The 25663-nt window shown below is 33.9% G+C and overlaps 1 protein-coding gene across 1 annotated transcript in view; it reads left to right on the plus strand.

The window, feature by feature from the left end:
- Positions 1 to 25663, plus strand: part of LOC129487942 (cilia- and flagella-associated protein 47) — a 477840-nt gene that overhangs the window by 392440 nt on the left and 59737 nt on the right. The window contains exons 54-57 of the mRNA XM_055289494.2: positions 2042 to 2153; positions 4610 to 4714; positions 8671 to 8827; positions 18329 to 18427. Of these exons, the coding sequence (XP_055145469.1) occupies positions 2042 to 2153; positions 4610 to 4714; positions 8671 to 8827; positions 18329 to 18427 (473 nt within the window). The remainder of the gene's footprint in view (positions 1 to 2041; positions 2154 to 4609; positions 4715 to 8670; positions 8828 to 18328; positions 18428 to 25663) is intronic.

Genomic DNA, 25663 nt, shown 5'->3' on the forward strand with positions numbered 1-25663 from the left:
GACCATTCCTATTTAGGTAGTTGAGTTCCTACTATTTATCAAGTTTGGTGCTGGTAAATAGGGGTAAACAAGTCATAATCCCTACTTTTAAAGAATATACACCGTAGTGAGCAAATTAGTGCCTTTTAACTAATTCCTCTCCCTTATCACGTCAAAAGAGTGTTGCATTCTTCCAGTAGCAGCTCTTTAGCCAAAACAATGACATTTGAAATTTTTTTCTTACAGTAGCATAGATATCTAGTATGAAAATATTTTATTCCTGTTTTTCTAAGGTATTGTGTATGAGAAAACTTGGGAAATTGGTAATATACGAAGCAGGTGCTAACCAAAAAAGATGGGAAATCTGTCATGATTTTTAGTGTATTTTATTCATTATAATTAATGAAGTTTTGGTTATTTTCATTGAATTTCTTCATATGTCCCTGGTGAAAGAACAAATTCATGATTTACAGAGACTTGTTAAATTTGTAGTCTAGAATCATAAAACTGACATATAATGTTCTTTTTAAGGTGAATCATAATATACATATACTTTATATAAAAACAAGAAAATGGTGCTTTATTTGAATTATATAATTTGAATTTATGAACTGAACTCTGCTCAGCACATATTACCTCATTTTCCTCTGTCACAGGGCCATGACATTGTGAAAAACAATGTATATATAGTGATGATTCCATTCTTTTTATTACAGATTTGATACCTAAATATTTTAATCTTAATTACTCTATATTGTAAGCAAGAAACAGTAAAAAGATATGAAAAACTGTACATAGATAAAATTATGTTATTATGTTATACTTTAACATTACAGAAAGAATGAAGATGACAAGTTGGATGCTGTACATTAAAAACCATTAGAATTGATAGTTGAGAATTATGAACGCTCATTTATTATTTGTTTAGAGCATAAATAGTCACATATTTTGGGCATTTACTCATCATGAATTCGGATCTTGTTAATGTTATCAATGAAAACTTCGTGCATTTATTACTCTGTTATTACGACTAGATTGTGTTAGCTTTTTTGGCAGGATTTAGCATTATAAAACAATAAGTAAACATTATTCCTAAAACTGGAATATATTCTAATATCCAATATGGGATAACATTAGGTCTTAAAAATAGAGAACCAAGGATTGAAATGTCATTAGTTCATACATAATTATTTTGATTTTAAAACTAAAAGAAGTCATTATATTAGCTTCCTAGGGTTGCCATTACAGACACCATAAACTGAGTGGCTTAAGACCACAAAAATGTATTGTCTCACAGTTCTGAGGCTAGAAGTTTAAAATCAAGGATTCACCATGACCATGCTCCTTCTGAAACCTGTAAGGGATAATTCCTTGCCTCTTTTAGCTTCTACTTCTTCTTCTTCTTCTTTTATGTTTTAGAGATAGGGTCTTGCTCTGTCACTGAGGCTGGAGTGCAGTGGCACAATCATGGCTCACTGCAGCTTCAAACTCCTGGGCTAGAGCGATCCTCCTGCCTCAGCCTCCCGAGTATGTAGGACTACAGGCAAGCCACCATGCCTGGCTATTTTTCAAATTTTTTGTAGAGACAGGTTCTTGCTGTATTGCTCAGGCTTGTCTTGAACTCCTGGCCTCAAGTGACCCTCCAGACTCAGCCTCCCAAAGCACTGGGATTACAGGCATGAGCCACTATACCTGGTCTCTTTTAGCTTCTTTTGTTTGCCAGCAACGTTTGGCTTTCTGTGACTTGAGATACATCACTCTAATCTCTACTTCCACTGTCATATGGCCATCTTCTGTGTATCTTCACGTAATTCTATTTACAAAGACACCAGTCATATTGGATTAAGGGCCTGTCTTACTCCAGTAAGATGTTATCTTAACTAGTTATATATGCAGTGACTCTATTTCCAGATAATATCACATTCTGAAGTACTAGGAATTAAGACTTCAATATATCTTATGGGGTGACATATTTTAATCCTAGGGGTCATCAAGTTTATGGAATTAACACTAAATAAGTTTATGAATACCAGCAACTTCACTAGCTTTTTTTTTCTCCCAGGCATGTCACTCAGATCATTCCTTTAGTTAATCGTACGCATGAAACCTTAAAATTGCAAGCAACAAACAGTAATCCTGAAAATTTTGTCCTGGATATTAACAGAAAATCACAAGTAAGTAAATTCAGAGAGCCATGAATTTACTGCTGCTACATCATTTTCCAGTTCTGATTTTGGGACACTGGTGGAGTATTATCACTTGAATTATTACTAAGGATTTAAATTTCTAAAATTTAAGAATTGAATTTTATAGGCCCGGCGTGGTGGCTCATGCCTGTAATCCCAGCACTTTGGAAGGCTGAGGCGGGCGGATCACTTGAGGCCAGGAGTTTGAGACCAGCCTGGCCACCATGGCGAAACCCCATCTCTGCTAAAAATACAAAAATTAGCCAGACGTGGTGTCATGTGCCTCAAATCCCAGCTACTCGGGAGGCTGAGGAATGAGAATCACTTGAACCCAGGATGCAAAGGTTGCAGTGAGCTGAGATCATGCCACTGCCCTCCAGCCTGGGCAACAGAGCAAGACTCTGTCTCCAAAAGTAATTAAAAAAATAAAGGATTTTCTTTTATATACTTCTCCCCTTGATTTTAATTTATCAACAAAACAATATCATGTTAATATAAATGTTTAAAATTATATATGCTAGAGTCATGTTCATGATTACGTCGTTCTAATAAATTGGTTGCGTTTTCTTTCTCACCATTTTAGTAATCGGTTTTTGTAATAGTTTCCAGTATTATGATTATTAACTCTATTGTCATTATATGTTACCAGGGCTCCAAGGGACCAGTTGTTTTCTAGCCTTTCCTGAGTTCTTGCCCATCCCCCATTCCTCACCTCTGCCACAGACACACACTTTGAGACAATGCTGACAACTCTAGCCCTCTCCGCTTCTTTCTCTGCCCAACTTTCTCATTCTTAGATCCTGGCAGAGGCTAGGTCCAGTCAGTGGTACTAAATCACTCTTCTCCTTCCTGCAAGTTACAAAATAAGATCCTCAGGTTTAGCATGACTATCTCTGTTTCTAAAGCATAGGACACCATTCATTTGCAGTGAGTGTCATACTTTCAGGCAACCATCAAAATGATAATTACAATAGACTGTTTTTATCAAGGGACTTCAAAGTAAATCATGAAGCCCTGCTAGTAGATACAGTATTTAAATAAAGGCTTTTACTATTTGTTGTTTAATGATTGTTTAACAAGTCTACACTTTGATTTCTTTATTTATATCTTAACATCTGTCTCTTGTCAGTTACTGGTTGCCAACTTATGTGATGATATAAAAGTAGTTCTTAGCTATCATAATATGTCAAATTAGAAATCACTAATTACTATATTGCTAAAATTGGTGTATATGCTTTAATCTTAGAAAGAGTATATTAAAATGTACACGCATTATTATATCATTCAATACCACATTTTTCCATAAATTATATAAAGTCTGACATTCAGGATATAATTTACATATTACTGAAATTCCTCATTAGAAAGTGGTGTTTTTGTATCCTTTATATCTCTACTTTTAGAGAACAGTCTAATCTGTGGTCCAAGGGAAAATAAATGTAATATATTGCACATCCAAACTTACATTACATAATCCTAAAGTGTATATTAACTGATAATCCTGAAACATTCAAAATACCAGAGAGCGAGCCAGCCTGAGATAAAAATATTAGATGTAGATAAACTACAATTGTATAATAAACAGGTGACTCTGTTCCAAATATAAAATTTAGTTTGCATTTGCATTTCATAGATAATTATCACAGTTTATTGGGCATCAACTGCTGTATTCAAGAAGGCTCGAAAGATACTGCTTAATTGTAATTTTGCCTTTTCAAAGTTTTTCTGGCAAAACATATTAGTGTAAAATAATAGACTTCCTTTTCATACATGTGCCACTCATGCTATCATTTTGTAAGTGTTTATCTTCAAATTAAATTATTTCCAGTGTAGCATTTTAATTACATAATATACGCAAGCCCTTATTATATTGTGATGGAGTCACTGGCTTCTTTCACAGTCTCTAAAGAAGTAACTTAAACTAATACTGTACAGACTCAAGTTATCCTAGCAGGTCACACCTTGAATGTGTAGGAGGAAGAGGAAAATTTCCTTGCACATTAAAGAAGCATGTCTTACACCTTTGCTTAGAAACAGTTCATTTCTTTTGAAATGAACAAAAGTAATAAATTAAGTTACTGGTGGTTTGACATGTACCTTGGGATGGGCAGTATGCTATGGGATCTTACATAAAGTGTATATGTCTTTTATTGAAGGTTCAAACTGAACTTTAAAAATTAACCCTGACTTCCTTGTACAGAATGAGTCCTTCAAGTGGTGATTATCTTGGATAAGAACACGATGTGATCACCCCTAAACACAGTTTAACACGGACCCTTTGAACAATATTCAAGGAGCAGGCATACTGAGAACAGATAATGTGTGCAAGACAACACATTAATCACACAAACATCGACCCTGCATATGCCTAGTACACAAAGATACCAACTCAAGCCAATTGGGAATTAATTTTTGTTCCCCCTTTGCTTTTTCCATTTACACAGCTGATCATATCTCCTCACTCCACCACAGAATTACCTGTTCTCTTTTATCCTTCTGCACTTGGAAGAGCTGATCATCAAGCTTGCATCAACTTCTACTGTACTCAGGTATGATAGAGTATTCTTGGACCAAGCCAAGTTAATTAAATTTTAAATCAATATATAAATAAATATAATTCATCATTCACTCAATTATCGTATTTTGCAAGTAAAACAAGTTAATTATAAGTTAATTAGTTAAATGATTTTTGTAAAATACAATATGCATTATGTACATGCAGACATCTGAAGAAGGTATTTTTAAATACATAGATCGGTGGAATGAAGAGAAATATATACCCAGATTTAAAACACAGATATTTTAATGTACATGTCAAATCACTGGCATTTATATTAATTTTCTGACTTGAGTTTTACTACTCAACTTTCCATAAACTTAAATATAAAATATAGAGTGCAATTTGTAAATATTTGTGTTTTTTCCACTGCATTTCATCTGAACAGTGTTCCTAATTATTAATTTTTAAAAACAATAGTTTATCACTTTTGACAGTCTCTAAATATGTCCCATATCATTCTAAGAATTATCCCAATTCATTCTCACCATAGTCCTATAATGGAAGTACTGTTATCAATCCTATTTTATGCCTCAGGAATCTGAGACACAGAGAAATTAAAATCAGGCAGCTAGTAAAAGGTTGAAGTGTGACCTGAATCCAGGATAATCTGGTTTCAACTCATCTTCATGTCTACTTTTCACAGCTACTTAGTTAGCCAAGTGATTGTTAACTCTCTTACTACCAATTAAAATTTTATATAAAATTTTACCATTTATACTGTTTTTACTTCTTCAAATGTTCATGGGAAGGAATGCAAATGGAGGAATGTACTTTATATCTTAGAAGACATCAAGGAGCTTACAAAACCCTGACATCTGAGGGGCAGTGGAATCAAATATAATACAGGGGTCTCCATGTCAGTACAGGGCCTATGGGTAACTGAACTATCTTCATTTCCAAAAAATTTGCAATTTATTTTCAGAAAACTTGTTTTGAGGCTGTTAACTTGTCTAAATATTGTAATGACTAACTTTACCTGAGACAAATACTATAGAAATATGCTTTTTCAAAAATATTAAAGGAGACAAACAGTAATCCTTCTCACACAGAAGGAAATATATAATGGAGATTATTTTCTTTCAGACAAGTAATTTTAACAAGGCTGTTCTTTTAAGCGATTGCTACATAGCAGGATTAGAACCCCTTTATCATAATTATTGGGGACAATTTTTTTGCTTGCATTTCTGGTGGAAAGCATTATCTATTCAAGGACCGTCTTAGAACTCAGCAGGGAGATAATCAGTTCTGTATCTTAACAGCTTTAAAAAATCCTAGCCTAGAAGTTGAATGTTAAATTATTTATCAAACACAAAAAGGCTCCAACAAGAAAATATTATCAATTCAAACCTTCTATGAGTCAGTTGAACACTGATGGTTAATTTCAGTCACTCTGAGTATCTCCTTCCAACTTGTAGCAAATCTATAAGGATTCAGCCATGATTAGACTTCAATCAATAATTCATGCTTTCAGCTACCAGGTCTAGACCTCTTCAACCTTTTCAATATATTGCTGTAACCTTTGTGATTTTTCTTGCTGTATTTATCACTGAACCATTTAGGTCTTCCTCTTTTATTTAATTCATCCACTTGACATCTTTTGCAAGAAAAACTAGTTCATCATAAAGTATTAACTGAATGAACTTTTGAAAATGTGGTATGTATTATGTATGAACAGGCATCTAAAGAAAATATTTTTTAAAATAAACTTTAGAGTTTATTTTCCTAAGTATGAGTTTGGAATAACATTTACCATTAGGGAAATAGCCATATAGATTTCTATCCCTCTCTTGATTTAACTGATTAAATTTATCTAAACTGACACACACAGCTGATTCGCTGATTAATCTAAAGCCAACTAATGGCTATTCTTCTAGGGTAAACTTTATTTCTGATGGTACCTTTTTGCTGGATTGAGGGAAATGGCTATGGTTCATTATCTGCTTCATGTGCTTCTGGTTTCAATTCATGTGAAAAACTCTGCAATGTAAAAAATCTAACCATTCAGTTATGGTTAGGGTTTGGGTTAAGTTCAAATTGTTTGTACAGATTTTGAATCCTGTGATTAATTTGGTCAGGACATCACAACTGCAAATATCATGAACTTATATTTTATGCAACCAGAGTCGCTAAATTAATTTACATTACTACATAACAGAATAAGAGGGGCAGTAGTAAGCAGCAAATGTGGTAAATTATAACTTCTCTTTGGTTTCAAAGATTATGTTCTGAGATTTTCTTTCTTAGTTTTCAGATGCTTCCTTTTTATTTTCAAATAGGTGCCTTGTTTATTTCATTCATATTTGATTGTATGATTTGTTTCATCTAAAGGTCAGAATAGCAAAAATTAAGGAAGAAGTTATAAAATCAGAGTGGTTTTACAATCCAGCATGAGTCTGTGATCTTTGTAGCCTGTGCCTCTGGAAAGTTCTGATTATTCTTAACAAGTTTCAATTCTCTGGAGCTCAGTGTGCAAACTAGATTTGCTATCCTTTATATCCACTTGTTTTCTCTTTCGGAAATATCAAAATTGTATCTTTAAAAGTTTTAATGTCTCTCCTTTAGAAGAAGATTGAGAAAAATATGGGCTGAATATATTAATTGTTGAGTGCATATGTTTGCTGGGTTACTTTTTAATTTGCTGTTCTGAACCCAAGTGAATAATTTAATCAATGCTAAGAAAAGTGTTGGATGTCAGTGTTCAATAATCGTGGGATATGGTTTAATATAGAAACTCCAGTACTCTAGGCCACTTGAGAAAACATGAAACCATGACCTTCTTTTTGTCACTTGGCTCATTTTCAGTGGTTTAAAGTAACACGAGTTCTGCCATTTAAGATTCCTTTTATAAAATATCCAAATAGTAAATAATTTACTTAAACCACTTTTTAATTTAATTGAACTCTGATGCTTGACTTTAGACAGTCAATTTTGTAAATCAAGTTAGGATGTTATTATTGAAAATACAGTTAATTTATATTATGCTAGTCAAATCTGTGACTAATAGTAATATAGTCATTTGAAGATAATATCCAGATGAAATTTGCCTTTAATTCTCTCTACTAAGGAGGCAGGATTTTTATGAGTTTTCTTTCACTACTTCTCCTTATTTGAAGTAATCTTCAAGCAAGTTTCCCTCTTTTTATCGGAATTTAAGCTTGGAAACATCTATATAGTTTGAGAGATTATAAGGTAGGACATTGTTTGTGATCCCTTTATTCATCTGCCACATTAGCAAAGTGTTTGTTGCAGAAGTTTGAGAGACCCTAGAACTGAGTTACAGTGTACTGTAGGAACTTTTATCCTAAAATACAAAGAGATTTTCAAACAGAGCTTTACATGCTTATGAAACTTAGATAAAAATAATAGCCACATCCAATCTCCTTCACATAATTTTTGATTCATTTGTCCATATCATGTGATAACAGATAATGCACTGGACTCGATGATGGGGATAAATAATATGGCATGCAATTGTACATACTTCCTTTTATTGGAGATTCAATCTGTGCCTTATCTTCTTTGCCTTAATGTGGCAGCTATCTGAATTTCATTTGAAATTCACCCAAAGAGTTTGGAAATTACATGCAGTGTTTGGTACCAAGTTTGTTAAAAAAAAAAAAAAAAAAGAAACTTGAACAGAAGTGCCAGGTTTTCCATTAAACTTTCTCTTTTATGTTGCTATAATAACTTTATGTGCATTGAAATGTGTTTGATATTTGAATATTGCACTTTTGCCCTCTTCTGCCTCAAAGGAAAAATACATAGAATTATTTTTCCATAAAATTAAAAGGAATTTGGAAAAGAAAGGAAAAATAAAACAATGCTTTTTAACAACAAAACTTTTCTTATCTGTCCAAATTTTTATATGCATTATACTTATTAAGCATTGCAAATAAAATATATGCAGTTAGGACACATAAGTTACGAATACTTATCTTCAAACAGTTTACAGAATGGAAATTCTACTTATCTGGAGTAGGACTATTTCCCCAGCCTCTAGACACGGAAAGAATAACAACATGCATTGGTCTTCAGTCAACTATTGTTATACCTTTCAAAAATCCCACAATGGAAGATGTCCTCATTGATATAACACTGACAAGTAAGTTGTTTTTCTTATATTTTACATGTTATTTTATAGGTATTTATCAGACTTATTTTATTATAGAATCAAAACATTTTAGGACAAATGAATACTTCAGAAATCTGTAAAGAAAATTATCTTATAAAAGAGAAAACAAGATTTGAAAGACGCAGTATTTTGGCTGAAATTACAGCTCCTAATAGTACAGAATCAGAATTAGATATCTATATAACAAATCAAGTTCTTCCAATTTGATCTGTAAACCCAAATATGTAAATTAGTAGATTTGTAAGATTCTTATGATGTTATTCAAGTATGCCAATGCTTATTCCTCAAAACTTTATAGAAATTCTGACATGGTGATTTTGTTTCCTTTTTGCATTTTCTTAATAAAGAGACAAAATACTTGGAATAAATTTTGGCTTCAACCAGGCTTGTCCTTTTTTTATGCCATATTGAGGGTGCATGTTTTTAATTAGATTATTTGAAGAGTTTGATCACTTTATATTAAACAAACAAATAATGTGAGTCTGAATTAAAAATTAACTCAGCACGAGTTTTTTGAAACACATTTTCAATCTAATATTGAGCAGTACCAATTTATCCTTTCAACTGTTATTACTACTTCTACTAAAACTATTATTAGTGCAATTATTGGGTTAAAGTTATATATTTTATGGTTTTTTATATACATGACCAACTTACTCTCCAGAATGTTTATACTTCTGCAATTCATGCTGCAATTAGAAGTATAATATAGACATTACCTATTTTCCAGGACTGTGTAAGCCCTGAGTAATAACATTGTCTTTAATCTCCATCAATCTGATTGAAAGAACATTACATTGTATCATCATTGCAAATTTTTGATTAATGTTGAAGCTGAACATGTCATTTACCTGTTGTACTTTGGTACTTACTTTTCCATCATTTCTTCATCTTCTTGGAATGAAATAATTTTAAATATTGAGAAAGTAATGTCATCTCATGTAAAATTCCCTTATAAGAATTTTGGCTCCAATCAGGAGAGGCATGGGGTGTTTAATAAATGTTGATTGCAAGCTCAAGGAAATTAGCATTTTCAGATGGAAAAGACTTGAGCATATGTATAAGCAGAATGGAGAAGCCAGGGTTGAACAGGAGTTAAAGATATAAATGAGGTAAGGTTTAACTGATAGACTAAGGGTCTAGGAGGGTTGGGATCAGAACAGAGGTAAAGGAAGAGCTGAACAGGAGAGGATTTCTTCTTTAGGTGGGGGTAAAATAAAACAAATATGGATGTCAATAAATTGGTAGGTAGTGGAAGCGCTTTGGAATTAGGAGCAGTCATATATTTACATTTTTATCTGCTGAGGAAAAGAGATATAGAGGAGAATTTGAAGAATGGAGTGGTGGTTTGAAATAACTGTTGGAGAAAAAAGGAACATGGAGCTGACAAAATTAAATATCAAAGTTAATGTGTTTGGCTGGGATTTAAATCATAAGTTTAGATATGCACCAAAAAAAAATATGTGTTTGTGATGTTTACACCAATTGTAGGGCACAGAATTTCTAGAATGTCAGCATACAAGGCGTATCAATGGATCTTTCCAGGGAATGGAATTTTCAGGATAGGTGCAGCCAAATGACTTTATAACTATAAGCATGTTATAAAAACAAATTTGGATTAAGATTTTAACATTAAAAATAAATTTTAAAATAATGTGTGACTTTCTAGTTTTCTAACATTGCTATACATTTCTTTCTGCTATGTAACAATAAAACATAGTAAGCTTGACAATTTAAAATTGATCAGTCTTTTGCAGTTCAAAACAGTCTCTTTTAAGTAAACTCACTTTCTCTTGGGCAAATGTTCAGGCTTTTTTTCTCCCCCTTCTTCCTTAAACCTGAGGAGATATGAGACAAAGGAAGATTCACAGACCTTTAATATCTTATTTCTCTTTCTCTGTCTCCCTATCCTATGTGAAAAAGAACCTCTTTCCCCTTTGTTGCTGATGGCATCTCCCTTTCTGTTATATTCTTATCCTTCTCCCTTTTGTGGTATCTTTTTTATGCATTATCTACATATCTACTTGTGCTTATGGTCCTTGGTGTCTAAGCCTCACAATTTGATCTACAGAAAAACATGCTCTACAGAAAAACATGACTGATGAGAAGAATTAAAATATTTAATATATGTGCAAAATATACTCATTAAAAATAGAGATTAATACTGTATTAGTTCATTTTTGCACTACTATAAAGAAATACCTGAGACTTGGTAAAGGAAAGAGGTTTAATTGACTCACAGTTCATGGCTGGGGAGGCCTCAGGAAACTTACAATCATGGTGGAAAAAAACCAGGCATGTGTTACATGATGGCAGGGGAGAGAGATCAAGTGTGTAGGAGGAAATATCAAACACTTATAAAACGATCAGATCTCGTGAAAATTCACTCACTCTCATGAGAACAGCATGGGATAAACCGCCCCATAATCCAATCAGTTCCCACAAGATTCCTCCCCTAACACCTGGGAATTACAATTTAAGATGAAATTTGGGTGGTGGGGACACAAAGCTAAACCACATCAAATACCTTCTTATTTAAATATTTGTAAATATCTTTAGATTATTTCATGATAGGAGTAGGCAATCTCATTTTGTCTTTTAAAAGAAGATGTAAATTTTCTTACAGATTCTACAGAATTAAAAAAAAAAAATTCTTAGGCAAGTTGATAACAAGACTCATCTCACCAAATGGTTCCTTGCTGGTGTGAGGAATCTCACAGCTTTTCAGATCCTGCATCCTGCATTCCTCATTTCTCTCTCTCCCTCTCTCTCTCTCTCTCCTCATTAGCTGCAAATCCTGGAATGACTTCTTCCCTTTATGGATAGCATGGCGTCTTGTGCATAGCTTGATTTAAATATCTGTCACACTTATTGTAGCTAATATTTGTTAATCCCACAATATTTGTGAGATCTTTGCAGACATGATCTGTCTATTAGTAACTTGAGCAAATAAGACAGAAGAGGCTTTTGATGCTTGTCTGCTGAATGACTGGACCATAAATAAAATACCCAAATTTCTAAAACTTAGAGATAATACAGTAGAAATTAAGTATCAAAGATCTTTGGAATATCAAAAGACATTATTTCTGGGAGAAGAAATAAAAATAGAAATAGCCAAGACATTAGCAGTAGAAAAGACAGAGAATTGGGCAATCCAGAAGTTTGATAGTGAGTTTGAAATTCTAAACATGCTGCCTTCTTGGAAAAAGTAGTGAATTTGAAGATCTTTATATATTTTATATATTTCTAACTCTGTCTGTGTAGTGATAGAAGAAAAATTTTAGCTGAATTAAGTTTAACAGAGTTTAATTGAGCAAATAATGATTCACGAATCAGGCAGCCTCCTAAGCCAGAGTAGGCCCAGAAACCAGCATAGCCACGTGGTGTAAGATTTATGGACAGCAAAAGGAAAGTGACATACAGAAAACAGAAGGGAGGTACAAAAACAGCTGATTGGTTACAGCTCTGAGTTTGCCTTATTTGAACATGGTTTGAACACTTGGCAACCTCTGATTGGCCAAACCTCAATGATTGGCACAAGAGTAGGCTTACAGTCTGTTTACAGTTCCGTATAGCTTATAGTTCTCTATGTACAGAGAAACCTTTAGGCTCAACTTAAAATATGTAAGGAGGCAGTTTTAGGCTAAACTTTTTAATGCTATCTATCTATCTGCCTATCTATCATCTATCTATTTATCTATCATCTATCTACCTACCTATCTGAGAGAGAGAGAGAGGCCAAAGAGAGAGGAGATATGTTAGGATATTGAAAAAGTCTTAAATACTATCACAAGGAACCCAACTTTTATCCTCTAGATAATGAGAGTTTTCAAAAGATTACCGGTACTTTATAACCTGCACTTTGAACGCTATCTCTAGAATTATTTGTGGATGACGGATATGGATGGGTTGGAGGAAAACTGGAATTGAGAAGCAAAGCTCAGAAGATTTAAGCCAGTAACAGTGGAAAAGTCCATGACCCCAGGTAGCAGAAAAGCTCACAGTATATACCTAGAATTTTCCCAAAAGCCTGAGAATCTGTTTCTTTAGCAAACATATTTAATGTTTCATGTGTCCAGACTACTTTTTCTTCAGACAACTATACTATGTTGCCTAAAAACATGTTTCTAAAGGCTTACCTATATTCCTGATATTTTTAATACTCAAGGTGAGTGTTTTGTTATAGCCATCTTAAAATAGTCCGATGCTAAATATTATTGTGGTTGTGCTGTTTGGAGAAGAAATTGAGCACCTTGGGCACACGCTGGTCTGTGCATTACAACAAACTTACCGTTATTTCCTAAGGAGAATTTTGACACCATTCACAGGGAATTACTTAGTGGAGTGGCTTGCCCTTCACTCAAGCATAAATACCTGTTATGCTCCACAATTTGCACATGAGGGTGTGAACCCGACCTTTAACTTAACTTTCAGTTAGGGCATATGCTGCCCTTGTTATTTAACGGGTGATACACAGTTGTGATTGAATCTGGGGACACATAATAGTTATCAATTATAAAGACTATACTGAGCACTTCATGTGTGTTATTCTTCCTAAGTTATCTCAGGACAACAAATATTCAACTAGTATTTATCTGGGCCATTGTCCAGCTACCAACACCTGTAACTCTTGGATATTTCCTCTGGCTGCCCTAGTGAGTTAATTTTTCCTCAACCTATGGATGACAGGAAGTGGTGGAAAAATATTACAGTTCCCATTCCCCTGAGCAGTATACCTTTGAGATGTGTGTTCTGCACTGGCTCTCAGAGTTCCCTAGCTGCCTTGAGCCTCATGTATCCACAGTAGTAACTTCCTTTATAATACACCATTCATTGGAGTCCTTCTAATCTTTGTCTCACTTTTGCTCTTCGCTACTGGCATTTCCTGAGGTCACGTCCCAAATAACAGCTTCTGAGGAAACCCCAACTAAGACAGGAACCCTCTGAAATTGGCATTATATCTGTTTTAAGGAGGATAAAATTGATTAATGGAGAGGCTTAACAACTTGTTCACGATCATGGAGCTATTAAGTGAAGGAAATAAGATTAAAAACCCAACTCTGTAAAGCCAGGTTTCTGTGTACCTTTGCACATGGCTTCTCAGTAAGCAGGCAGAACAATTTCTCACTAACTGTTCACCTAGTTATATATAAAACTGAAAAGCTCAAATGGAGAGATAGTAAAGGATTACAGGAAAGACTTGCAATCTGTTTCTGTGAGTGGTCTGAAATCTACTTAACAGATGAAATAGAAGGAGCCAAAAGCCCAGTACTTGAAATCAACTACACCCTCCCCCAACCACATTAAGAATTGTGTTTAGTGAATTTCACTGTCTTGTGATGTCGTTTACCCGTAACACCAGATTGCATAGAAATATTCTAAGGAGGTCATCGTGATGTATTGGTGAAGATGTTATCAAAGGCTTTCTTATTACATTGCAATCTTTTTTAAATGAAATCTTTTTAAGAATCAGCTGTTAGTATCAGGAAGAATGGTTGCCTCTTTTGAGCAATTGTCTGGTTTTTGTACTGTGGAGCCTGATTATGTCGCTGCATTTTTCCTCAGTATATTAGTTTCTAAGAAAACATTTTGTCTTATTCCAAGTAAGTGACATGACCATATACTGTGTCTCATCCCTGAATGCAGATGGTGTCCCTAATCTTGTTTCAGCTTTCTAAAAAATTATTCTAATTCATCTTTTTTGTGTTTTATATTTTTGTGATATACACAACTTAGGAATAGAACTCTTCACGCAAGGAGATGTTCAACCTGTAACAGGAACGGGGGAAATTTTTTTGTTTAGTTTTGAGACATGGTCTCACTTGGTCCCCTAGGCTGGGGTGCAGTGGCACAATCTCAGCTTACTACAGCCTCCACCTCCTGGGCTCAGATGATTCTCCCACTCCACCTTTCCCAGTAGCTGGGACCACAGGCATGTGCCACCATGCCCAGCCAATTTTTTATACTTTTTATAGGGACGAGGTTTTGCCATGTTGCCTAGGCTGGTCTGGAACTCCTGACCTCTAGTGATCCACTTTCCTTGGCCTCCCAAATTTCTGGGCTTATGAGCCACCGTGCCCAGCCCTCAGAGTGAATGTTGGAAAGAGCTTTCAGTTGAACATTACGAAAGGCAAGGTGTAGAGAAGATAATGTTTCAGACATCCGTACATATTTGAAGCCATGCCAATTTCAAAAGGTTAATAAGATAGGGTGGCAAGAGAGGAGGTACCTAAACAACCTAAGGATAGTAAAGATGTCTCTAAAGCAAACCATTAATGAATCCCATGAGGAGCAGGATGCTACAGAATAGCTCTCAAATAGTCTGGGAAGCTAGGATTTATTAAGATCCCTTTATGTTACCACACCTGAGCTTTACCAACATGACCGTACCCAAACTCCCCCCAAAATCCTGGAGGTTAGTATTCCTGCCTTTCCAATGAGGAACCTCAGGGTGGAAAGTTCCCTTTTTAGTGGTGGAACAGCATGTTGAGCCCATCATGTCTGACTACCCTCCTTAGGACCACTTAAATTTCTTTATCTGCTCACAGATGGTAGTTTTAAAGCCAGTTATATGATCTAAAGTATGGCAGTTGCCCCTCTCTTTGACACCTCCGCTTGGATATTAGGGGAACAGGCCTCCCCCCATTCTGTCCAAAGTCCCCAAGAAATGCCCCTACTGCCACTCATTTCACATTTTCTCAGCTGTCTCTCCTCTTTTTCAGACACTGGCTTCGCCTGAAATATACATGCTTTGGCTTCCTGTCGTGTACATACATGCTTTGTACACATACATATGTCCTGTGTGTACATACATCCTGTCGTGTACAAACATCCTGTCGTGTACATACATGCTTTGGCTTCCTGGACGTGTACCCTCGCTCAGTGACTGGTGTCCATGGACACAATTCTCACAGTATTTTCTCATCAGTAATTAAGTCCCTTACCCAAGACCCTATCTCTCATGTTTTGACCCTGCTCAGATGGGAATAAAGGCAGAGAAAGTAGCTGTTTTCATTACTTTTCTATTAAAATAGCTATAGTCTGGAAATTATTCACTTTCTATTTAATCCAAATTTAAATGCAGTATTAGTGATATGATTCAAAGATTTAAATAAAGATGAATTCTGTTTTATATATCAGTAGTTTATTGGTGCAAAACAAAATAGCACTGAATAAAAATGTGCATATAATTAACATAATGTATTAGTTTTACAGATATCAACTTTTGTATGAGAATTAGTCAATGAAAACAAAGTACATTGATGCGTTCTTGTTGGCTTTGGGTTAATTATGACCATGATGTTCACCAGCAGTAAAGTAATAAAGTGCACGATGTAGCATAATTATAAGTTAATCACACTTACATGATGTGGAGAAGAAATACCAGTGCATTTCATTTCACATGGTAGAATTAGTTATGAAAATCCCTGGAGGTCTTCTGAATCTTATCTCAAGTACATCCAGAGTTGAACAAATATTTAGGTAATATATGTAGTAATCATTGCAAATGGCCAATCAGTATGAGCATGGTTTTATACTTAAGAAGAGAGATAAATTGGTGTAAGAAAATCTCCCAGAACCTAAAAATCCCTCCCAAATTCAGACATGCAACTTTTAAAATATTTGAATTAAGAAATAAATAGTATTGAGAAATTTGAGACTTTTTGGCAGGGAAGTTGGGGTATCAAATATATTAAGTTTTGTGGGGTTTTTTTTCTTTTTGAGATGGAGTCTCGCTCTGTCGCCCAGGCTGGAGTGCAGTGGTGTGATCTCGGCTCACTGCAAGCTCCACCTCCCGGGTTCATGCCATTCTCCTGCCTCAGCCTCCCGAGTAGCTGGGACAAAGGTGCCCGCCACCACGCCTGGCTAATTTTTTTTTTTTTTTTTTTTTGTATTTTTAATAGAGACGGGGTTTCACTGTGTTAGCCAGTATGGTCTCGATCTCCTGACCTCGTGATCTGCCCACCTTGGCCTCCCAAAGTGCTGGGATTACAGGTGTGAGCTATGCACTCGGCCTATATGAAGTCTTTATAACTTAGTTTAATTGGGTTATTTGTCTTAGTTTATTTTACTCATAAGAAATAGTTAATATTATTGTATTAATAAAAAGTAAATGTAGAATAATTATAACCGTTTTTGAAGTGAGTGATCTGAGACTTTACTTGCTTACAATTATTTTATTTTTAGATGCTGATAAGATATCTTAACATTTGGAACTTGTTTTATTTGATTCTTGATTAATAGATCTCCAAATTCAGTAAACAATATTTGAGACCTTATAAAAATTCATATTCCCAGGTTCACATTCATTTATTCTGATTAATAAGGGCTGGGGTGAGGCCCTGCCATCACAAGCTGTTCCAATGCAGGTTATCAGAAGACTGCACTTTTAGAAACACTAATCTATATACAATGATCTCAAAACGTTTCCCTTTTATCGTATACCACTGTTAGTAAATATCTTTTGACATTTCCTTCAATGTATATATATTTACATTTGAAATATAACCACTTAGAACTATCAACTCATATTTAATGTAAGTAGAGCTTATCTTTTTAATAAAGAATTAATAAACATAGTTTTGTATTTATTAGTTTGAACTTGTTAACATTGGATAAATGTTATTTATTTGTGCATATTTATATACAGGCCATCTTCTGTATCCATAGGGGATAGATTTCAGAACCCCCAAGGATATCACAGTCCACGAATCCCCATGTCCCTGACACAAAATGGCACAGTGTGTGCATGTAACCTACACATATACTCTCATATATTTTAATCATCTCTAGATTACTTAGAACACCTAATACAATGTAAATGCTATGTAAATAGTTGTCATAGTGTATGATGTAGGGAAAAAAGACCAGGAAAAGGGTCCATACATATTCAATGTAGATGAAACCATCCATTATCTTTTTGAAGATTTTCAATCTGCCTTTGGTTGAATCCATGAATATGGAACCCATGGATACAGAAGGCCAACTGTATTAATCAGTACAATCTATTTTTAAATAGCAGGCTCAAATAGACTTTTAATATCTGCTTGTTGAGTAGTTCACTCTTAATATCTGCTTGTTGAGTAGTTCAAATTAAAATTCCAAGATTTTTAAAATATAGAGATGTGGTTTTGCTATGTTGCCCAGACTGGCCTTGAACTCTTGGCCTCAAGCAATCTTCCTGCCTCACACTCCCCAGTAGCAGGAATTTTAGGCACATGCCACTGTGTCCACCTGAAAGTTCCAAGAATTTGTGAGTTTATTTTTTAAACATCATAGATAAAACCATTTATATTATTAAATATGTCCTTCAAAAATGCCATTTAAATCTCATTTTAAAATATACTTTGAAAGATATTCATCTTATAAGTTTCCTATTAGAGGATAATTTTTATTCTATTTCCATCTCCGCTGCTGTTTTTCTTCTTGAATGTGACATTGAAGTGTAATATCTCTTTATTTTTTAATTAGGTGTGGAACGTCCCAGGAATCTTGTCATTGATCATTGCTGGGATAGCTTCATCTATGAGAGTTCTGCCTTCAGGTTGAGTTCTCTGAGTGAAATAGAAGGTACAGGATTTCTACCTTACATTCTATCATTCTGTTTGTTGTTGCATTTCAGAGATAATGAAATATATGTCTGTTGCCTTAGTAAATATTTAACACAAATTAAAAATATAATTTTAAAATTTTGGAACAAATTTTAGTAAGTTGATAGAAAAACATGGATGGTAAAACCTATATATATATATATAAATAATACAAATCTTACTTATGTTCTGAGGAATTAAAAATAATACAAATGTTATATATATATATATATAACATTTGTATTATTTTTAATTCCTCAGAACATAAGTAAGATTTGCCAAGTATTTTAACTTTGAAGTTTTCCATGATTGAATAACATACCACTTAACACATGGTTATATGAGTCAAGAAAGATTTCAGAAAATTATAAATAGTGTGTTAAAACTACTGGTACTAATAAAAAGTAGTATACTGATACTAATAAAAAGTAGTATCAGTAGTTTTAATACTAATAAAAAGTATCAGTAGTTTCAACTACTGTTTGACTGTGAATTTATTACGGGGTATAAATTTTTGTTGTTGTTTGGTTTTGTTTTGTTTTTGAGACAATTTTTGTTGTTGTTGTTGTTGTTTAGCTTTGTTTTGAGACGGAGTCTCACTCTGTCACCCAGGCTGGAGTGCAGTGGCGCGATCTTAGCTCACTGCAACCTCTGCCCCCCGGGTTCGAGCAATTCTCCTGTCTCAGCCTCCCAAGTAGCTGGGACTAGAGGTGCACACCATCCCGCATGGCTAATTTTTGTATTGTTAGTCGAAATTGGGTTTCACCATATTGATCAGGCTAGTCTCGAACTCTTGGCCTCACGTGATCCACCTGCCTTGGCCTCCCAAAGTGCTGGGATTACAGGGGTGAGCCCGTCAATGTCTATTTCTTCTATATATTAACCACCCCACCTGTGTATTGATGAATAGGAAAAATTCTAAGAACTAGTGAAGTTTCTTAAAAATCTAATGCTAAAAAATTATGAATTTGCTTAACCATAATAATGTTTTAAAAATATAAAACATAATTGTTTTGGTAAATATAAAATATGAATTATCTTAACATAATTAATACAAAAATACTAACTGAAATAAATAACCATTACTAACATTTCAATAAGAATGGGTTAATTTCTCTTACATTTTCTGTAGCCATTTATAAAAACATCCTAAATGTCATTAATTGAATTCATTGGCTACAACTTCAAGGGACAGATGGATGTTATTATTATTCTCACTGAATTATGGAGAGTGCAATTCAGAAAAATTAACTTACACAGAATCAAAATAATTGCTTAATGGCATACTTGAATCTTTTTGTGTTTCAAAATTTTTGCTATTTCTTTGCAATGCATTAAAGAGTATGAACAACAGTTCACAAAAGATAAAGTACAAATGGGCAAAAAATGGTTTAAAATATGTTCAATGTCACTAATAATCAGATATTGATTTTTAAAAATGACCATCTAGATTTTTTTCCCTTTTTTAAAGTTTGTTTTTGTCTTTTAATGGAACTACAAATGCTAATGTTTCTATAGTGAAACTGGAATAATCAAACAATACTTGTGGGAATACAAATTACTACATAGTTTTTGGAAAGCACTCTTTGTAATGTATAAAAAGAAACTTTGCAACTGTCATTCTTTTGACCTAGTAATGCCAATTCTGTTGGTTGGAATGTAAAGTAGTACAACTACTATAGGGATCAGTTTGGAGGTTCCTCAGAAAACTAAAACTAGAGCTACCATATGATCCAGCAATCCACCTGCTAGGTATGTACCCTAAAGAAAGGAAATCAGTATATTGAAGAGATATCTGTACTTCCATGTTTATTGCAGCACTATTCACAATAGCCCAGATTTGGAAGTAACCTAAGTGTCCATCAACAGATGAATGGATGAAGTAAACATGGTACATATACACAATGTAGTACTATTCAGCCATAAAAGAGAGAGAGAGAAACCGCCATTTGCAACAACATGGATAGAACTGTAGGCCATTATGTTAGTGAAAGACAGACTTCTCATGTTCTCACTTATTTGTGGGATCTAAAAATAAAGCAATTGAACTCATGGAGATAGAGAGTAGAATGATGGTTACCAGAGACTGGGAAGAGTAATGGGTGGGGGTGGGGCCGTGAGGTGAAGAGGGGAGGGTTAATGGGTACAAAAAAATAGAAAGAATGAATAAGTTCTGGTATTTCGTAACACAACAAAGTGACTATAGTAAAAAATAATTTAATTGTACATTTAAAAATAACTGAAAGGGTATAATTGGACTATTTGTAACACAAAGCATAAATGCTTGAGGTGGTGGATATCTCATTTACCGTGATGTGATTATCACACATTCTATGCCTGTATCAAAATATCCCACATACCCCATGAATATATATACCTACCAGATACCCGCCAAAATTAAAAATTGAAACAAAGATATATTTAAAGTATGGTTAATGTATGAATAAATATACTTGATATCGCATTTTTTATAATAGCAAAAAATTGAAAACTGCCTTCAAGTCAAATAATATTGTTATATTTGTGGCAACTATTTATGCATCTGCTTATATTTAATTTTACTGATTCATTAAATACGTGAGCCATTTTCTGTTTTTAACGTTTCTTCCATTGATTCTACACTATCAATGTCATTCCACATTGTGAAATCAATTGAAAATTCACCTACATTTTCTTTTTCTTCTCCTTTGTTTTTAATGAGGAAATGGTTACAGGTAGGTAAGCAACTTTTACTCCTTCAATTAATCTGTATTGTGCTTTTTTGCTATGTAATGAAAACCTAATTTGATTGCCTCTCACTTATTTAGCCACTTTTCCATTTTTTCTTGAATAATAATAATTATTTTGTTGCTATTTATGTTTGCAATGTGACTTATCTGATATTCAGATCATATATATACTTTTCCCTGCATCTATATTTCAGATCTAATCTCAATGCCATACAGTTTAAACCCCATGGTTTTGTTTTCTTATTTTCTTTCTTTCTTTCTAGTGTCTTTAAATGATTTATTTTCTCTTACCTACTTATTCTTCTGGTAAAAATTATAATAAATTTTTATCAAGTCCCCCACAAATCCCAACAATTATTTAATGGCAATTACATTTGGGGACAACTACATCTTTATAGTATTTAAACTTCTTTTTTCAGGGCCATTCATTTCCTCACTATTTTGAAACACAGTATTTATGACTGTCAATAAAATCTATATTTACAAAACAAAAATATAAACCTTCTAATAACTACTTTTATTGTAAATACCACAATTAGTAGTTATATATAATGTAATTTTTATGCAACACAGAGACCAACATTTGTGTTCCAATTTTAAGAATTTTAGCTTGAAAAATAGAAATTAAATGTAGTTTATTAATTACAATTTCTATTTTTCTTATTGTCATAAATTTTTTTTTCAAATTTAAACCAGTTTCTTGGTGAATTTCTTATTGTCTTCTCTAGTTTCTGCCATGACTTGCTTTCTAAGATAAACAATGCACACCGGCCTATGTTGTGTGTTTGACAGTTCATGATGTGCTCCCTGATGCTCTATATAATAAGATTTCCAAAGAGGCTTGTTTATTTTATAGAAACATTTTGTTTGCTCTGATATTTTTACATGCTATAATACTAGTCGTAGGAGTTTTTCTGCTTATTTGAGGAACATAAAACTTTAAGAGTACAACAGAAATGGGAGTTTGGCTTCTTATATCGCTTTTGGCATAAGACATTGGGGCACTATTGGTATTATAAAAATTACCTCTAGGGACACTATCACGTAACAGAAAAAGCATTTATACCCTTAAAACTAAGTGTTCCTACATTAACATAGAACATTTTCTTGGTGAATACTTGAGAACTGAAAAGATTACCTTATCCTTGGCCAGTGTTTACCTAAGTATTTTGTAAAAACAAGAACACAAAGAAACAGAAACAACTAAGTTATATACACCTACTATGTAGCTACAAAAATAGAATTAAAAATCAATAAAAACTCTAAGTTCTATGCTTAAATGAATTTGAGAAATACTTGGCTAAACAAAGTTTCTTCATGGCAGGGTTTCCTAGGCCTTTTTTTCTCTCTCTCTCTCTCTCTAATGCTGTGTGTATTTTTAGATAGAGGAAGTGATATGTATTTCAAAATGTATTTGGCCAAGAAATATACTTTTGTAAATGTTATTTTCTCATGAACTGATTCAGCAGGGAAGTTCTAAACTTGCACCTTCTAATTTGCCATATGATGTCACAATACATTCTATTCAATTTTACTCAATCTTAGGCAGTAAGGGAGACTGAGTGACAACTGTTACAACTAACATGCGTTCCTCAAGTATGAATGCTACTGCTTCATTTCATAATAGCAGCCATTCTATTCATCATCCCAGTCAATCTGACTTTACAAAAATTTTAGTCTCTGTATTACAAAAGGACATGGATAAAAATCATTTCTGTAAATATTTCTCATATTACCTTCTTTCAGAAATTTTACAATTCCTTGTGCTTATAAAGTTGTTTAGTAAAATTAGATCTAGATGAAGTTATATGTTGACATAGACTGGAGCTCTAGCCATTGACACTATATTTTTCCCATTGGAAAAAGGGTTCACAGCCCTTTTATTCCTTTAAGCAAATATATATTTCTAGAAATTATTTCCTTGGAATGAGTTTCATACTATACTATAGATAGCGAAGTACTTCATTTTCTTTTTAGAAAGTTCACTGTTCCTTTCGTTATTCAAAACTGGTGACAAGAACTAGACAGGAAGAAGAAAAGGGTCTTTCTGTCAGTGAAGAATCTTAACCTGCCAGGTTTTCACTTTGAAATGTTATCTTGTCTACAGATTTAATTAGGTCAAATAACCAAGAATGAGACAAGAGTATAGGTGAATTGTGATTTCAAAGGACATCCTTCTACAAAGCTAATAAAGTTATAGGACTTGCAGTATTCTTTTTTCTCTTTTAATAGGAAAGAATCAAATGTTACTGAAACAAAATTAAACTTGTGGAAATACATTAGCTGTAACATCGTATTGGGTCAACTGACTAACATTTAAAAAAAGTTGGAGGTTTAGCATTATTACATCTCTAGTGTCACACACTGTAGCACTAGAGAATAAAGTGCTACTTTACAAATCTACACATAGATGTAAAATTAGACCTAGAATGTTAGGAAGGTAGCCAAGGTATGGGGATTGAGCATTATGGTCAAATAATCTGTGCTCTTCTTTTGACTGTAACATGGATAAGCTGTATTAGCTTAGGCTAGTTTCTATCCTGTATGAACCCTATTTTGGACATATTAGGTAAAACTGATTTTTTAATAAAGACTTTTTGATGAACATACATAATTGTGTATGTGAAGACATTTCTAAACACTAAAACTATGTACAAGTATATGTTATTGGGATTATTTGTATAGATGGAAATAGGTTAACTTCAAAATGGACTCCTACTTTTCCTCAATTTTATAGGAAACAAGATCTTTCACCTGCTGTTACATGCCAGGAAATACATTACTGGAAAAGAAAGAAATAGTTATTTTTCTTATGAAATCCATTTTTTTCTAGATAAAACAATTCCTAAACAAATGGTTTTAATTTTATAAACTAAAATTACTAATTGATTAAATAATTTTGGTATCTTGGTGAATACCAGTTTTCTAGAAAATAACTTCTTATGGAACAGTTGATATCTATATCTACAGTTACATATATATCTAGATTTAAATAGATACAAAAAAATTATCCAGCCTTATTCCTTTTGACATTCCTAACCCTCCATATATTTTACTCTTCTTCAACATTTCTGTTAGAAAAGACTCTCCATATTTCAGTTATTCATGTTACCTTCACAATTTTTGGCATACTTTTGTATCACCTATATAATAATTTACTTAAAGGCATTCTAATGGAAAACGATGTCATTTACCATGAACAATAGCAATATACAATGTGCCAGGAGCTATTTTAAGCACTTTACAAATATTAATTGATTTAGTCCTTGCAACGCTATAAGATAAATTCCCCTTAATATTCCTATGTTAGAGATGAATATGCTGAGATATATAGGAGTTATGCCCAAGAACTCACAGACAGTACATGCTGGAACTTAGGTTTGAATTTGGGGCTTGGACTCTTACCCTCTACACAGTACTTCTATAAAACACCAATAAATAACTTTAAAAACTATAAACATATAGATCCCAGTGTCACTCGAAAGTATCTTAAACATCACTGTTACAGAATAGTTTTCCTGGGAAGAAGACTCTGAAAGGAGGGTAGTGGGTAGGAAGTGTATTAGGGAGTGCTCTGAGGATCAACACAACTGAGGGAAGAGGATGAAGCAGGATTGAGTAGGGGGAGAAGGTGGGGACAAAGGTGTCAGCTCACACAATGGCTAGCACTGAAGCTAGGATAGCTCCTCAGAGTTGCCCCAATTTGGGATGAAGATGCCAGGATTTTACACATCCCTCCCTCACCTTCCACATCAATTCATCATTGAACGCAGTCTGCCCTCAGGAAAGGAGTTTTACCTTGGTCAGGTGATTCTCTTCAGCTGAAATTTAGGTACTATATACTGGCAATAATCTCAATAATCTGGGGCATAAAAAAGTCATGAAGATATATTTCTCTTTTACCTACAAGCTTTGTTGTTTACTTTTCGTAATACATATCTCGATAATTTCGAGTATGGTAAGATATATGACTCAAAGTTCCATTTAGTCCTTATGTATACCAAATTTTCCTAGCAGCATTTGTGAGTAAAGCCGTACATTTTTTCATTGATTTTTTTGTGCTATTTTTCTCCCAAATCAGGTGACAGTATATGTATGAGCCTGTTCCTAGACTTTTTTTATTTTTTATTATTATACTTTAAGTTGTAGGGTACATGTGCACGATGTGCAGGTTTGTTACATATGTATCCATGTGCCATGTTGGTGTGCTGCACCCATTAACTCATCATTCAGCATTAGGTATATCTCCTAATGCTGTCCCTCCCCCCTACCCCCACCCCACAACAGTCACCAGAGTGTGATGTTCCCCTTCCTGTGTCCATGAGTTGTCACTGTTCAATTCCCACCTATGAGTGAGAACATGCGGTGTTTGGTTTTATGCCCTTGCAATAGTTTACTGAGAATGATGGTTTCCAGTTTCATCCATGTCCTAGACTTTATTTAGTTCAAATATTCTCTTCATCTATCCTTGCACTAATACCATACTG

Source organism: Symphalangus syndactylus, chromosome 8 (genome assembly GCF_028878055.3).
Source record: "Symphalangus syndactylus isolate Jambi chromosome 8, NHGRI_mSymSyn1-v2.1_pri, whole genome shotgun sequence".
NCBI lineage: Eukaryota > Metazoa > Chordata > Mammalia > Primates > Hylobatidae > Symphalangus > Symphalangus syndactylus.